At 48.9% G+C, this 15,273-nt stretch overlaps 1 long non-coding RNA gene and 1 gene segment (V, D, J or C); both read right to left on the bottom strand.

Annotated features, from left to right (window-relative positions):
• Nucleotides 1-15,273, bottom strand: part of LOC144248165 (Ig gamma chain C region-like) — a 78,264-nt gene that overhangs the window by 1,132 nt on the left and 61,859 nt on the right. Inside the window, 3 exon segments of the C gene segment in view lie at nt 1,072-1,401; nt 2,634-2,951; nt 5,375-5,656. Coding sequence covers nt 1,072-1,401; nt 2,634-2,951; nt 5,375-5,656 — 930 coding nt within the window.
• LOC146763988 (uncharacterized) lies at nt 3,024-5,368 on the bottom strand. The gene is made up of 2 exons (XR_014950952.1): nt 4,113-5,368; nt 3,024-4,021 (listed from the first exon to the last, which is right to left on the bottom strand). It is a non-coding gene; the product is annotated as an uncharacterized LOC146763988 (long non-coding RNA).

The raw sequence follows: 15,273 nt of genomic DNA, 5'->3' as shown, positions 1-15,273 counted from the left end.
GGGGAAAATTTGGGAAATTTGGGGGAGATTCAGTGAAAATTGGGTGAAAATCGGGTGAAATTTGGCAGGAAAACAACAAAAAAATGAGGAAAAACGGGGGAAAAATGAAGGAAAAATGAGAGAAAATTGGGGAGGAAATGGGGAAATTGGGGAAAAATTGAGGAAAATTTGGGGAGAAATGGGAAAATTGGGTGAATTTCAGATATTTGGGTGGAAATTCAGTGAAAATTGGGAGAAAATTCGGTGAAATTTGGTGAAAAAATGGGGAAAAACGGATGAAAAATGAAGGAAAAAATGGGGAGGAAATGGGAGGGAAATTCAGGGAAATTTCAGAGAAATTTGGGGGAATTTGGAGGAAATTGGGGAAAATTTGGGAAATTTTGGGGAAATTCAGTGAAAATTGGGTGAAAATCGGGTGAAATTTGGCGGAAAAACAACGAAAAAATGAGGAAAAACGGGGGAAAAAGAATTCAAAATTTTGGGAAATTTTTGGTGTAAAAAAATCGAATTTTTCGGAATTGTTGATGTTAAAAAAAATCGAAATTTTGGCGCGTTTTTGATGTTAAAAAAATCGAATTTTTGGAAATTTTTGGTGTAAAAACAGTCAAATTTTTGGGAATTTTTGGTGTAGAAAAATTGAAATTTTTGGAAATTTTTGATGTAAAAAATCGAAATTTTGGAAATTTTTTTGAGTAAAAAAATGAAGATTTTGGGAATTTTCGATGTAAAAAAAAATCGAATTTTTGGGATTTTTTGATGCAAAAAAAATCGAATCTTTGGGAATCTTTTGTGTTAAAAAATCGAAATTTTGGGGAATTTTTGGTGTAAAAAAATCAAAATTAGGGGAATTTTTGGTGTCAAAAAATCGAATTTTTCGGAATTCTTGATGTAAAAAAAAATCAAATTTTTGGGATTTTTTGATGTTAAAAAAAATCGAATTTTGGGAATTTTTGCCCGTAAAACCCCCAAATTTTCGCCTAAAACCCCCAAATTTTCGCCTAAAACCCCCAAATTTTCACCTAAAACCCCCAAATTTTCACCCAAACCCCATAAAATTTTAACCCTTCCTACCCCGCCTCCTCTCCACGCGGCGCTCCAGCGGCGCCGGCAGCTCGGCGTGCCGCACGCGGCACACGAAGGCGGCGCCGGCCTCCCAGTCGCCGGCGCTCACCGGCAGCTCGCTGGCCGCCGTCAGCGTCCCGTTGAAGTTGGGCGTCACCCGCAGCGGGAGGGGCTGTCCAAGATGGCCGCCGGCGCCGCCCTCGCGGCTCCAGGTGACGCTGAGGCCGTCGTCGCTCGGCAGGTTGGTCACCAGGCAGAGGACGCGCGGCGCTTGGGCGATGTAGAGGTCGGACGGCGACGGCGGCACGGCGAAGACGGAGATGGGGCCCGAGGTGGAGCCTGGGGTGGGGTGGGGTGGAGAAGGTTCAAAAGTTGGGTTGGGTTGGGTTGAGGTCTTGGAGAACCTCCAAAGTTGGGTTGGGTCGGGTTGAGTTGGGTTGGAGAAGGTCCAAAAGTTGGGTTGGGTTGAGTTGGGTTGGGTTGAGTTGGGTTGAGTTGGGTTGGAGAAGGTTCAAAAGTTGGGTTGGGTTGGGTTGGGTTGGGTTGAGTTGAGGTCTTGGAGAACCTCCAAAGTTGGGTTGGGTTGGGTTGAGTTGAGTTCGTTGGGTTGGGTTGGGTTGGGTTGGGTTTGTTGGGTTGGGTTGGGTTGAGTTGGGTTGGAGAAGGTCCAAAAGTTGGGTTGGGTTGGGTTGGGTTCATTGGGTTGGCTTGGGTTGAATTGGGTTGGAGAAGGTCCAAAAGTTGGGTTGGGTTGGGTTGAGGTCTTGGAGAACCTCCAAAGTTGGGTTTTGTTGGGTTGGGTTGGGTTGGGTTGGAGAAGGTCCAAAAGTTGGGTTGGGTTGAGTTGGGTTGGGTTGGGTTGAGGTCTTGGAGAACCTCCGAAGTTGAGTTGGGTCAGGTTGGGTTGGGTTGGAGAAGGTCCAAAAGTTGGGTTGGGTTGGGTTGGAGAAGGTCCAAAAGTTGGGTTGGGTTGGGTTCATTGGGTTGGGTTGAGGTCTTGGAGAACCTCCGAAGTTGAGTTGGGTTGGGTTGAGTTCATTGGGTTGGCTTGGGTTGAATTGGGTTGGAGAAGGTCCAAAAGTTGGGTTGGGTTGGGTTGGGTTCATTGGGTTGGGTTGGGTTGGGTTTGGTTGGTTGGAGAACCTCGAAGACCCCAAAACTCAACTGAAGGATCTCAAATACCCCAAAACCCCAAAATTTGGCCAACCCAAGACTCAAAACCCAACTGGAGACCCCAAAAATCCAAAATTCGATCAAATCAAGACCCCAAACCCAACTGGAAGATCCAAAACTCCAAAATTCGACCAAATCAAGACCCAAAATCCCCACATTTTTCCAACTCAAGACCCAAAACCGAACTGGAGGATCTCAAAGACCCCAAAATTCCAAAATTTGGTCAAATCAAGACCCAAAACCCAACTGGAAGATCTCAAACCCAACCGGAAGATCTCAAAGACCCCAAAACTCCAAAATTTGGTCAAATCAAGACCCCAAACCCAACTGGAGACCCCAAAACCCAACTGGAAGATCTCAAACCCAACCGGAAGACCCCAAAGACCCCCCAAACTCACTGGCGCAGTGCACGGCCGTCGCCTCCACCACGGCGCCGCTGGCCGGGTGCGTCACCCGGCAGGAGAAGACCTCGTCCCTCCACTCCTCGGCCGAGACGTTGAGGCGCGAAACCGCCCGGAAGGTCCCGGCGGCGCCGTCGGGCGCGGCCGCCGTGGCGGGGGCGTGGCCGGCCGCCATCTTGTGGCCGTCCCTCAGCCAATCGAAGGTCACCGGGGGCGGGGCGAAGGCGGTGGCCAAGCAGAGGAGGTCCACGCGGTCGGAGGCGCCGCAGGAGTGGAAGAGCTCCACCGTCGGCGGGCGCGGCTCGGCGCGGCGGGCTGGCGGCGACGGCGCGGCGGCGTCAGCGCGGCGGCACGGGCAAAGACGCCGCGGGGGACGCGCCGGGAATTTGGGGGGGAACTCCGAAGATTTTGGGGGAACTCCAAGGGTTTTGGGGGATCTCAAGAACTTTGGAGGATCTCGAGGTTGGAGAACCTCAAAATGTTGGAGAAACTCAAAAAAATTTGGAGAAACTCCAAAAATTTTGGAGGATTTCAAGAATTTTGGAGGATCTCGAGGATTTTGGAGGATTTCAAGGATTTTGGAGGATCTCGAGGTTTGAGAACCTCAAAATGTTGGAGAAACTCAAAAAAATGTGGAGAAACTCCAAGAATTTTGGAGGATTTCAAGAATTTTGGAAGATCTCGAGGATTTTGGAGGATTTCAAGGATTTTGGAGGATCTCGAGGATTTTGGAGAACCTCGAGGTTGAAGAACGTCAAAAATATTGGAGAAACTCCAAAAATTTTGGAGAAACTCCAAAAATTTTGGAGAATTTCAAGAATTTTGGAGGATTTCAAGAATTTTGGAGGACCTCGAGGTTGGAGAACCTCAAAATGCTGGAGAAACTCCAAAAATCTTGGAGAACCTCAAAAAAACCTTGGAAAATTTCACCAATTTTTGGAGAATCTCCAAAATTCTGGAGAACCTCGAGAATTTTGAGGAACCTCGAGGTCGGAGAACCTCAAGAACCTTCGAGAACCTCCAAAATTTTGGAGAACCTCAAGAAATTTTGGAGAACCTCCGAGTTCTCCGAGGTTCTCCACGATTTTGGAGACCTCAAAGCACCAAATTTGGGGTTTTTTCTCCACTTTTGGGACCACGCCCCCAAATCCCAAATTTTTGGGGTGGGGGAGGGGTCAGGACCTACCTGGGGCGGTGGTGGCGGCGGCGGCGGCGGTGGGGGAGGGGTGGAGGAGGTCGAGGTTGGTGGTGGAGGAGCGTGGAGGAGCTCGGGGGGCTTGGAGAAGGTCAAGAGAGGTTGGAGGACCTCGAAGGTTTTGGGGGAAATTCCGGAATTTTTGGGGAATTTCCGGGGATTTGGGAGAAATTGGAGAAGTTTGGAGAACCTCGAGGTTGGAGAAACTCCAAAAATCTTGGAGAAACTCCAAAAATTTTGGAGAAACTCAAGAATTTTGGAGGACCTCGAGGTTGGAGAACCTCAAAATGTTGGAGAAACTCCAAAATTTTGGAGAAACTCAAGAATTTTGGAGAATCTCAAGAAATTTTGGAGGATTTCAAGAAGTTTGGAGAACCTCGAGGTTGGAGAACCTCAAAAAAGTTGGAGAAACTCAAAGTTGGAAAAGCTCAAAGATTTTTGGAGAACCTCAAGAATTTTGGAGAACCAAAACCCCAAAATTTTGTCAAATCAGGACCCAAAACCCAATTGGAAGATCCAAAATCCCAAAATTTGGTCAAATCAAGACCCAAAATCCCAAATTTCATCAACCCAACACCCCAAAATCCCAAAATTTGGTCAACTCAGGACCCCAAACCCAACTGGAAGACCCCAAAGACCCCAAAACCCAACTGGGAGATCCCAAACATCCCCAAATTTTGTCAAATCAAGACCCAAAATTCCAAATTTTGGTCAAATCAAGACCCCAAACCCAACTGGAAGATCCAAAACCCCAAAATTTGGTCAACCCAAGACCCAAAACCCAACTGGAGACCCCAAAAATCCAAAAATTTGGTCAAATCAAGACCCCAAACCCAACTGGAAGATCCAAACCCAACTGGAAGATCTCAAAGACCCCAAAAATCCCAAAATTTGTTCAAATCAAGACCCCAAACCCAACTGGAGACCCCAAAAATCCCAAAATTTGGTCAAATCAAGACCCCAGACCCAACTGGAAGACGCCAAACCCAACTGGAAGACCCCAAACCCAACTGGAAGATCCAAAACCCAACCGGAAGACCCCAAACCCAACTGGAGACCCCAAAAATCCCAAAATTTGGTCAACTCAAGACCCCAAACCCAACTGGAAGATCCAAAACCCAACCGGAAGATCTCAAAGGCCCCAAAAATCCCAAAATTTGGTCAACTCAAGACCCCAGACCCAACCGGAAGATCCAAAACTCCAAAATTTGGTCAACTCAAGACCCCAAACCGAACTGGAAGACGCCAAACCCAACTGGAAGATCCCAAACCCAACCGGAAGATCTCAAACCCAACCGGAAGATCTCAAAGGCCGCAAAAATCCCAAAATTTGGTCAAACCAAGACTCCAAACCCAACCGGAAGATCCCAAACCCAACTGGAGACCCCAAAAATCCCAAAATTTGGTCAACCCAAGACCCCAGACCCAACCGGAAGATCCAAAACCCAACCGGAAGATCTCAAAGACCCCAAAATCCCAAAATTTGGTCAAACCAAGACCCCAAACCCAACCGGAAGTCCCCCCAAGACCCCCCAAAACTCACGCTTGACGTCGATCTCCAGGTCGGCGCCGCTCGGCGCGTGCCGGACGCGGCACCGGAATCCGTCGGCGCTTCCGGCGCCTTCCGGGAGGCGGAGCCAGCTGCCGGCCAGGAAGCGCCGGGATTGGCTGAAAACTTGGGGGATGGGGGCGGGGCCTGGGGAGGGGGCGGGGCTCCAGGAGAAGTGGGCGGGGCTGGGGAAGAAGCCGGCGGCCAGGCAGCCAATGGCGCGAGGGGCGGGGCCGCAGCCGGCCAATGGGAAGGCGGAGGGGGGGGAGGGGCGGGCTGGGGGGGGGAGGGGCGGGAGAGAGAAAAGGGGGCGGGGTTAGAGGGGGGGAGGGGCGAGAGGGGCGAGACCCCCCCCCGTGCCCCATAGGAAATCTATAGGGGGCGCTGTGCCCCATAGGAAATCTATAGGGGGCGCTGTGACCCATAGGAAATCTATAGGGGGCGCTGTGACCCATAGGAAATCTATAGGGGGCGCTGTGACCCATAGAAAATCCTATAGAATCACTCTGCCCCATAGAAAATCCTATAGGAGGTCTCTGCCCCATAGAAAATCCTATAGAATTACTCTGCCCCATAGAAAATCCTATTAGGGAGTCTCTGCCCCATAGAAAATCTATAGGGGGTCTCTGCCCCATAGAAAACCCCATACGGGTCTCTGCCCCATAGAAATTGCTCGGACCCATAGAAACCCCTCTGCCCCATAGAAAATCCCACAGAGAATCTCCTGCCCCATAGAAAATCCCATAGGGGTCACTCTGCCCCATAGAAAATCCTATAGGGGGTCTCTGCCCCATAGAAATCCCATAGAGACCACTCTGCCCCATAGAATTCACTCTGCCCCATGGAAAACCCCATAGGGACCTTCCGGACCCATAGAGAATCTCCTGCCCCATAGAAAATCCCATAGGGAGTCTCTGCCCCATAGAAACCACTCGGACCCATAGAAAACACCATAGAGAATCTCCTGCCCCATAGAAACCCCATAGGAACCACTCGGACCCATAGAAAATCCCATAGGGAGTCTCTGCCCCATAGAATTCACTCGGACCCATAGAAAACCCCATAGGGACATTCCGAACCCATAGAAAATCTCCTGCCCCATAGAAAATCCCATAGGGGTCACTCTGCCCCATAGAAAATCCTATAGGGAGTCTCTGCCCCATAGAAAATCCTATAGGGGTCACTCAGCCCCATAGAAAATCCCATAGGGAGTCTCTACCCCATAGAAAACCCCATAGGGGTCACTCTGCCCCATAGAAAACCCCATAGGGGTCACTCTGCCCCATAGAAAGCCCATAGGGACCCCTGTGCCCCATATAATTCACTCTGCCCCATAGAAAACCCCATAGGGGGTCTCTGCCCCACAGAAAACCCCATAGAAGTCACTCGGACCCATAGAAAATCCTATAGGGGGTCTCTGCCCCATAGAAATCACTCGGACCCACAGAAAACCCCATAGGGACCTTCCGGACCCATAGAGAACCTCCTGCCCCATAGAAAACCCCATAGGAACCACTCGGACCCATAGAAAATCCTATAGGGGTCACTCTGCCCCATAGAATTCACTCGGATCCATAGAAAACCCCATAGAAACCCTCCTGCCCCATAGAAAATCCTATTAGGGAGTCTCTGCCCCATAGAAAATCCCATAGGGAGTCTCTGCCCCACAGAAAACCCCATAGAAGTCACTCGGACCCATAGAAAATCCTATAGGGGGTCTCTGTCCCATAGAATTCAGTCGGACCCATAGAAAACCCCATAGGGACATTCCTGCCCCATAGAAAATCCTATAGGGGGTCTCTGCCCTATAGAATTCAGTCGGACCCACAGAAAACCCCATAGAAACCCTCCTGCCCCATAGAAAATCCTATAGGGGGTCTCTGTCCCATAGAATTCAGTCGGACCCACAGAAAACCCCATAGGGACCTTCCGGACCCATAGAAAATCTCCTGCCCCATAGAAAACCCCTTAGGGGTCACTCTGCCCCATAGAAACCATTCAGACCCATAGAAAACCCCATAGAGACATTCCTGCCCCATAGAAAATCCCATAGGGAGTCTCTGCCCCATAGAAAACCCCATAGAAGTCACTCGGACCCATAGAAAATCCTATAGGGGGTCTCTGTCCCATAGAATTCAGTCGGACCCATAGAAAACCCCATAGAAACTCCTCTGCCCCATAGAAAATCCTATAGGGGGTCTCTGCCCCATAGAAACCACTCGGACCCATAGAAAACCCCACAGGGACCTTCCGGACCCATAGAGAACCTCCTGCCCCATAGAAAACCCATAGGGGTCACTCTGCCCCATAGAAAATCCTATAGGGAGTCTCTGCCCCATAGAAAACCCCATAGGGGGTCTCTGCCCCATAGAATTCAGTCGGACCCACAGAAAACCCCATAGAAACTCCTCTACCCCATAGAAAATCCTATAGAATCACTCTGCCCCATAGAAAATCCTATAGGGGTCACTCTGCCCCATAGAAAATCCTATAGGGGTCATTCTGCCCCATAGAAAATCCTATAGGGAGTCTCTGCCCCATAGAAAATCCTATAGAGGCCACTCGGCCCCATAGAAACCCCATAGGGAGTCTCTACCCCATAGAATTCAGTCGCACCCATAGAAAACCCCATAGGAACCACTCGGACCCATAGAAAACCCCATAGGGACATTCCTGCCCCATAGAAAATCCCATAGGGGGTCTCTGCCCCATAGAATTCAGTCGGACCCATAGAAAACCCCATAGGGACCTTCCGGACCCATAGAAAATCTCCTGCCCCATAGAAACCCCATAGGGGTCACTCTGCCCCATAGAAACCATTCAGACCCATAAAAAAACCCATAGGGACATTGCTGCCCCATAGAAACCCCATAGGGGGTTTCTGCCCCATAGAATTCACTCGGACCCATAGAAAACCCCATAGGGACCCCTCGGACCCATAGAAACACCATAGGGACCCTCCTGCCCCATAGATCCCGTCCTGCCCTATAGATCCTGTCCTGCCCCATAGATCCCAAATCTGCCCCATAGATCCGCCCCATAGATCCCAAATCTGCCCCACAGATCCATCCCCGCCCCATAGATCCATCCCTGCCCCACAGATCCCCCTACTCTATAGGGACCCTACAGTGCAGCTGGGGACCCCCTGCCCCATAGATCCCAAATCTGCCCCATAGATCCCAAATCTGCCCCATAGATCCCAAACCTGCCCCATAGATCCCAAATCTGCCCCACAGATCCCAAATCTGCCCCACGGATCCGGCCCCATAGCGACCCTACAGATCCCGTCCTGCCCCATAGATCCGCCCCACAGATCCCAAATCCTGCCCCATAGATCCGGCCCCATAGAACCCAATCCTGCCCCACAGATCCCAAATCCTGCCCCATAGCGACCCCCTACTCTATAGGGATCCTACAATACAGCTAAGGACCCCGTGCCCCATAGATCCCAAATCTGCCCCACAGATCCCAAACCTGCCCCACAGATCCCAAATCTGCCCCACAGATCCCAAATCTGCCCCATAGATCCCAAATCTGCCCCATAGATCCCGAATCTGCCCCACAGATCCCAAATCCGCCCCATAGATCCACCCTAGAGATCCATCCCTGCCCCATAGATCCCAAACCTGCCCCATAGATCCACCCCATAGATCCATCCCTGCCCCATAGCGACCCCCTACTCTATAGGGACCCTACAGTACAGCTGGGGACCCCCTGCCCCATAGATCCCAAATCTGCCCCACGGATCCCAAATCTGCCCCACGGATCCCAAATCTGCCCCACAGATCCCAAATCTGCCCCATAGATCCCAAACCTGCCCCATAGATCCTGCCCCATAGCAACCCTACAGATCCAGTCCTGCCCCATAGATCCGGCCCCATAGCGACCCCATAGATCCTGTCCTGCCCCACAGATCCCCCTACTCTATAGGAACCCTACAGTGCAGCTGGGGACCCCCTGCCCCATAGATACCAAATCCTGCCCCATAGATCCGCCCCACAGATCCCAAATCCTGCCCCATAGATCCGGCCCCATAGAACCCAATTCTGCCCCACAGATCCCAAATCCTGCCCCATAGATCCGCCCCACAGATCCCAAATCCTGCCCCATAGATCCGCCCCATAGATCCCGAATTCTGCCCCACAGATCCGGCCCCATAGCGACCCTACAGATCCCGTCCTGCCCCATAGATCCGGCCCCATAGAACCCAATCCTGCCCCACAGATCCCAAATCCTGCCCCATAGCGACCCCCTACTCTATAGGGATCCTACAGTGCAGCTAAGGACCCCGTGCCCCATAGATCCCAATCCTGCCCCATAGATCCCAAGCCTGCCCCATAGATCCCAAATCTGCCCCACAGATCCCAAACCTGCCCCATAGATCCCAAATCTGCCCCATAGATCCATCCCCGCCCCATAGATCCCAAACCTGCCCCATAGATCCATCCCCGCCCCATAGATCCGGCCCCATAGCGACCCTACAGATCCCGTCCTGCCCCACAGATCCCAATCCTGCCCCACAGATCCCAAATCTGCCCCATAGATCCCAAATCCTGCCCCAGAGATCCCAAATCCGCCCCATAGATCCCAAATCCGCCCCATAGACCCCAAATCCGCCCCACGGATCCCAAAATCCGCCCCACAGATCCCAAAATCCGCCCCACAGATCCCAAATCCTCCCCATAGATCCCAATCCTGCCCCATAGATCCCAAATCCACCCCATAGATCCCAAATCTGCCCCACAGATCCCAAATCCGCCCCATAGATCCCAAATCTGCCCCATAGATCCGCCCCACAGATCCCAAATCCGCCCCACAGATCCCAAAATCCGCCCCATAGATTCCAAATCCCGCCCCACAGATCCCAAATCCCGCCCCATAGATCCCAAATCCGCCCCACAGATCCCAATCCCGCCCCACAGATCCCAAATCCGCCCCACAGATCCCAAATCCACCCCACAGATCCCAAATCCGCCCCATAGACCCCAAATCTGCCCCATAGATCCCAAACCTGCCCCACAGATCCCAAAATCCGCCCCACAGATCCCAAATCCTGCCCCACATCTCCCCCCTCACCTGCCCCACTCGCGGCTCCGGCTGCGCCCGAGGCTCCGCCCCCTTTTGGCCACGCCCCCTCCCCATTGGCCACGCCCCCTCCCCATTGGCCACGCCCCCTCCCCATTGGCCACGCCCCCTCCGTCCCCGCCCCAATCGCGGTCTCGGGGCTCCCCCCTGTGGCCGCAACCGGAACTGCACCCCCCAAAATTTGCCCAAAATTTCAATTTTTTGGGAGATTTTTGCACCGTTTTGTCCCAAAATTCCCATTTTTTGGGACTTTAAAAGGATTTTTTCACCGTTTCGTCCCAAAATTTATTATTTTTGGGACATTTTTGGGAAGTTCTATCTTAAATTTCCTCTCAAAAAACAAAATCACATTTTTGGGACATTTTTGGGACATTTTGGGGACGATTTTCACCGTTTTGTCCCAAAACTTCCCATTTTTTAGGTCATTTCACCCCAAATTTCCTCCATCAAAATTCTCATTTTTCACCATTTTTGGACCATTTCACTCCAAATTTCTTTCTCAAAATTCCCTTTTTTGGGATATTTTTGGGGACTTTTTTCACTGTTTTGACCAAAATTTCCATTTTTGTTGTTCCACCCCAAAATTCCTATTTTTTGCTCTTTTTGGCCATTTTATTCCAAATTTCCTTCCCAAAATTCCCATTTTTGGGAGGTTTTGGGGATTTTTCACCGTTTTGTCCCAAACTTTCTTATTTTTGGGTCATTTTTTGGTAGTTTTATCCTAAATTTCTGCCCCAAAAAACTCACATTTTGGGGACATTTTTGGGATGATTTTCACCGTTTTGTCCCGAAATTTCCCATTTTTGGGACAGTTTTGGGTCGTTTCACCCCAAATTTCCTCCCTCAAAATTCCAATTTTTCACCATTTTTGGACCATTTTGTCCCAAGTTTCCTTCCAAAAATTCCGATTTTTGGGAGGTTTTTGGGATTTTTTTCACAGTTTTGTCCCAAATTTTCCGACCAGAATTCCGGGGGTTTTTTGGGACATTTTTCGGTCATTTCACCTCAAATTTCCTCCCTCAAAATTCCCATTTTTCACCATTTTTCGACTGTTTTCTCCAGGTTTTCCCCCAAAAATTTCCTATTTTTGGGTCATCATTGGGTAGTTTTATCCTAAATTTCCTCCCAAAAAAGATTCACATTTTTGGGACATTTTTGGGTAGTTTTATCCCAAATTTTCCCCCCAAATTCCCATTTTTGGCCAGTTTATCCCGAATTTCCCCCCAAAAATTCCAATTTTGGGGACATTTTCACCCCAAAATTTCCCTACCAAAATTCCCAATTTTTAGCCAAATTTTGGCTGTTTTCTCCCAGATTTCCCCCGAAATTCCCATTTTTTGGGACATTTTTAGCACATTTTTTGGGATTTTTCATAGTTTTGTCCCGAAATTCCCATTTTTGGGACATTTTTGGGCCATTTTGTCCCTAAATTTCCCCCCAAAATTCCCATTTTTTGGGAGGTTTTTGTGGGAAGTTTTTCGCCATTTTGTCCCAAATTTCCCTCCCAAAATTCCCATTTTTGGCCATTTTTTACCATTTCACCCCAAATTTTCCCAAAAATTCCCATTTTTGGACATTTTCCCCGAAATTTCCATGAAAATTCCCATTTTTTGGCCAATTTTTGGCCATTTTTTGACCTTTTCACCCTAAAATTCCCCAAATTCCCATTTTTTTACCATTTCCCCCCCAAATTTCCCTCCCCAAAGTCCCCATTTTTCACCATTTTTTGGCCATTTTTCACCATTTCCCCCCCAAATTTCCCTCCCCCAAATTTCCCATTTTTGGACATTTTTTGCCCAAAATTCCCTCCCAAAACTCCCAATATTTTGGGCCATTTTTTGGCCAATTTTTGACCTTTTCACCCCAAAATTCCCATTTTTCACCATTTCCCCCCAAATTTCCCTCCCAAAATCCCCAATTTTTGTCTTTCCCCCCCTCCAGGGCCGCAGCCAATCAGGAGCCGCGGGATCCACCCGGGAGCCAATCAGGAACGAGCGGATCCGGTCGGGAGCCAATCAGGAGCCTCGGTCCAGCAGGGGGCGCCGCCTGCAAAGATTCCAAAATTTTGGGGATTTTTTGGGAGATTTTGGGGAAATTTGGGGAATTTGGGAAATCTGGGGATTTTTTTGAATTTTGGGGAAAATTCAGGAAAATTTTGGGGAATTTTGGGGAAATATTTAGAAGAATTTGGGGGATTTTTGGGAAAATTTGGGGAATATTGGGAAAATTTGAGGAAATTTGGGGAAATTTGGGGAAATTTGGGGAAATTTGAGGAAATTTGGACTATTTTGGGATTTTTTGGGGAATTTTTTTGAATTTTGGGAAAAAATGGGGAAAATTTTGATAAAAAATCAGGAAAATTTTGGGGAATTTTGGAGAATTTGGGGGGATTGTTTTAATTTTGGGGGAAATTTTGGAAAATTTGGGGAATTTGGGGGAAAATTTTGAACTTTTGGGGATTTTAAAGAATTTGGGGAATTCTGGGGAATTTTTGGGGGAAATTTTGGGAATTTTTTTTTGAAATTGGTGGGAATTTGGGGAAATTTGGGGAATTTGGGGGGAACATTGAAAATTTTGGGGGAATTTTGGGATTTTTGGGGGTTTTGGGGAAAAAATTGGGAACTTTTTAGGGAATTTTGGGATTTTTTTTCATTTGGGGGGAATTTTGGAGGAATTTGGGGGAAAACTTTGGGAATATTTTGGGGATTTTGGGGCAATTTTAGGGAAATTTTGGAGATTTTGAGAAATTTTGGGGCATTTTGGGGAACTTTGGGGGAATTTTGGGGGAAATTTGGGGAACTTTGGGGGAATTTAGGGGGAATTTTGGGGGAAATTTTGGGGAAATTTTGGGGGAATTTTGGGGGAAATTTTGGGGGATTTTGGGGGGATTTTGGGGGAAAATTTTGGGGGGATTTTAGGGGAAAATTTTAGGGAAAATTTGGGAAAAAAATTGGGGGAATTTGGGGAAGTTTTGGGGATTTTTTAAAAAATGTTTTTGGGAATTTGGGGAATTTTTTGGCGTTGTATTTCGGGGAAATTTTTGGGGATTTTGAGAAATTTTGGGGGAAAATTTGGGGGAAAATTTGGGGAAAATTTGGGGAATTTCGTGGAGGTTCTTTTGGGGGATTTTTGGGGTTTGGGGGGAAATTTTTGGGATTATTCTTTTTTTTTTTTTAGTTTTCGGGAATTTTGGGAATTTTTTGGGGTTGGATTTTGGGGAAATTTTGGGGGAAATTTTGGGGGAAATTTTGGGGGGAATTTTGGGGATTTTTGGGAACTTTTGGGGAATTTCGGGGAGGTTTTTTGGGGGGATTTTTGGGGGTTTTTGGTGAAATTTTGGGGGTCTGGGAGCTGGGACTGGTCCTAAACTGGTCTGGACTGGTTTAAACTGGTCCTAAACTGGTTTAAGCTGGTCTGGACTGGTTTGGACTGATCCAAACTGGGACTGCTGGGCTGGGACTGGTCCTAAACTGGTCTAAACTGGTTTAAACTGGTCCTAAACTGGTCTGAACTGGTCTGAACTGGTTTAAACTGGGATTGCTGGGCTGGAACTGGTTTAAACTGGTTTGGACTGGTTTAAACTGGTCCTAAACTGGTTTCAGCTGGGCTGGACTGGTTTGGACTGGTTTAAACTGGTCTAAACTGGGAATGCTGGGCTGGGACTGGTCCTTAACCGGTTTGGACTGGTTTAAACTGGTCCTAAACTGGGAATGGTGGGGTTGGGACTGGTCCAGACTGGTCTAAACTGGTTTGGACTGGTTTAAACTGGGATTGCTGGGCTGGGACTGGTCCTGACTGGTTTGGACTGGTTTAAACCGGTTTAAACTGGGAATGCTGGGTTGGGACTGGTCCTGAACTGGTCTAAACTGGTTTAAACTGGTCCTAAACTGGTTTAAACTGGGAATGCTGGGCTGGGACTGGTCCTGAACTGGTTTGGACTGGTTTAAACTGGTCCTAAACTGGTTTAAGCTGGGCTGGACTGGTTTGGACTGGTCTGGACTGGTTTGGACTGGTCCAAACTGGGAATGCTGGGCTGGGACTGGTCCTAAACTGGTCTAAACTGGTTTAAACTGGTTTAAACTGGTCTGAACTGGTTTAAACTGGTCCTAAACTGGTCTGAACTGGTCTGAACTGGTCCTAAGCTGGGTTGGACTCGTTTAAACTGGGAATGCTGGGCTGGGACTGGTCCTAAACCGGTTTGGGCTGGTTTAAACTGGTCCTAAACTGGTTTAAGCTGGGCCGGACTGGTCTGAACTGGTTTAAACTGGGATTGCTGGGCTGGGACTGGTCCTGACTGGTTTGGACTGGTTTAAACCGGTTTAAACTGGGAATGCTGGGCTGGGACTGGTCCTAAACCAGTTTGGACTGGTTTAAACTGGTCCTAAACTGGTTTAAGCTGGGCTGGACTGGTTTGGACTGGTCCTAAACTGGTTTAAACTGGGAATGGTGGGGCTGGAACTGGTCCTAAACTGGTTTAAGCTGGGTTGGACTGGTTTGGACTGGTCTAAACTGGGAATGCTGGTCTGGACTGGTTCTGAACTGGTCTAAACTGGTTTAAGCCGGGCTGGACTGGCCTGAACTGGGAGTGCTGGAGCTGGGACTGGTCTGGGCTGGTCTGGACCGGTCTAAACTGGTCTGGACTGGTTTGGACTGGTTTAAACTGGTTCTGAACCGGTTTCAGCTGGGCTGGACTGGTCCAAACTGGTCCTAAACTGGTTTAAGCTGGGTTGGACTGGTCTGAGCTGGTTTGGACTGGTTTAAACTGGGAATTCCGGGCTGGGACTGGTCCTAAACTGGTTTAAACTGGT

This window comes from Lonchura striata, chromosome 36 (genome assembly GCF_050655825.1).
Source record: "Lonchura striata isolate lonStrDom1 chromosome 36, ASM5065582v1, whole genome shotgun sequence".
NCBI lineage: Eukaryota > Metazoa > Chordata > Aves > Passeriformes > Estrildidae > Lonchura > Lonchura striata.
This window is presented reverse-complemented; position numbering and strand designations above follow the sequence as displayed.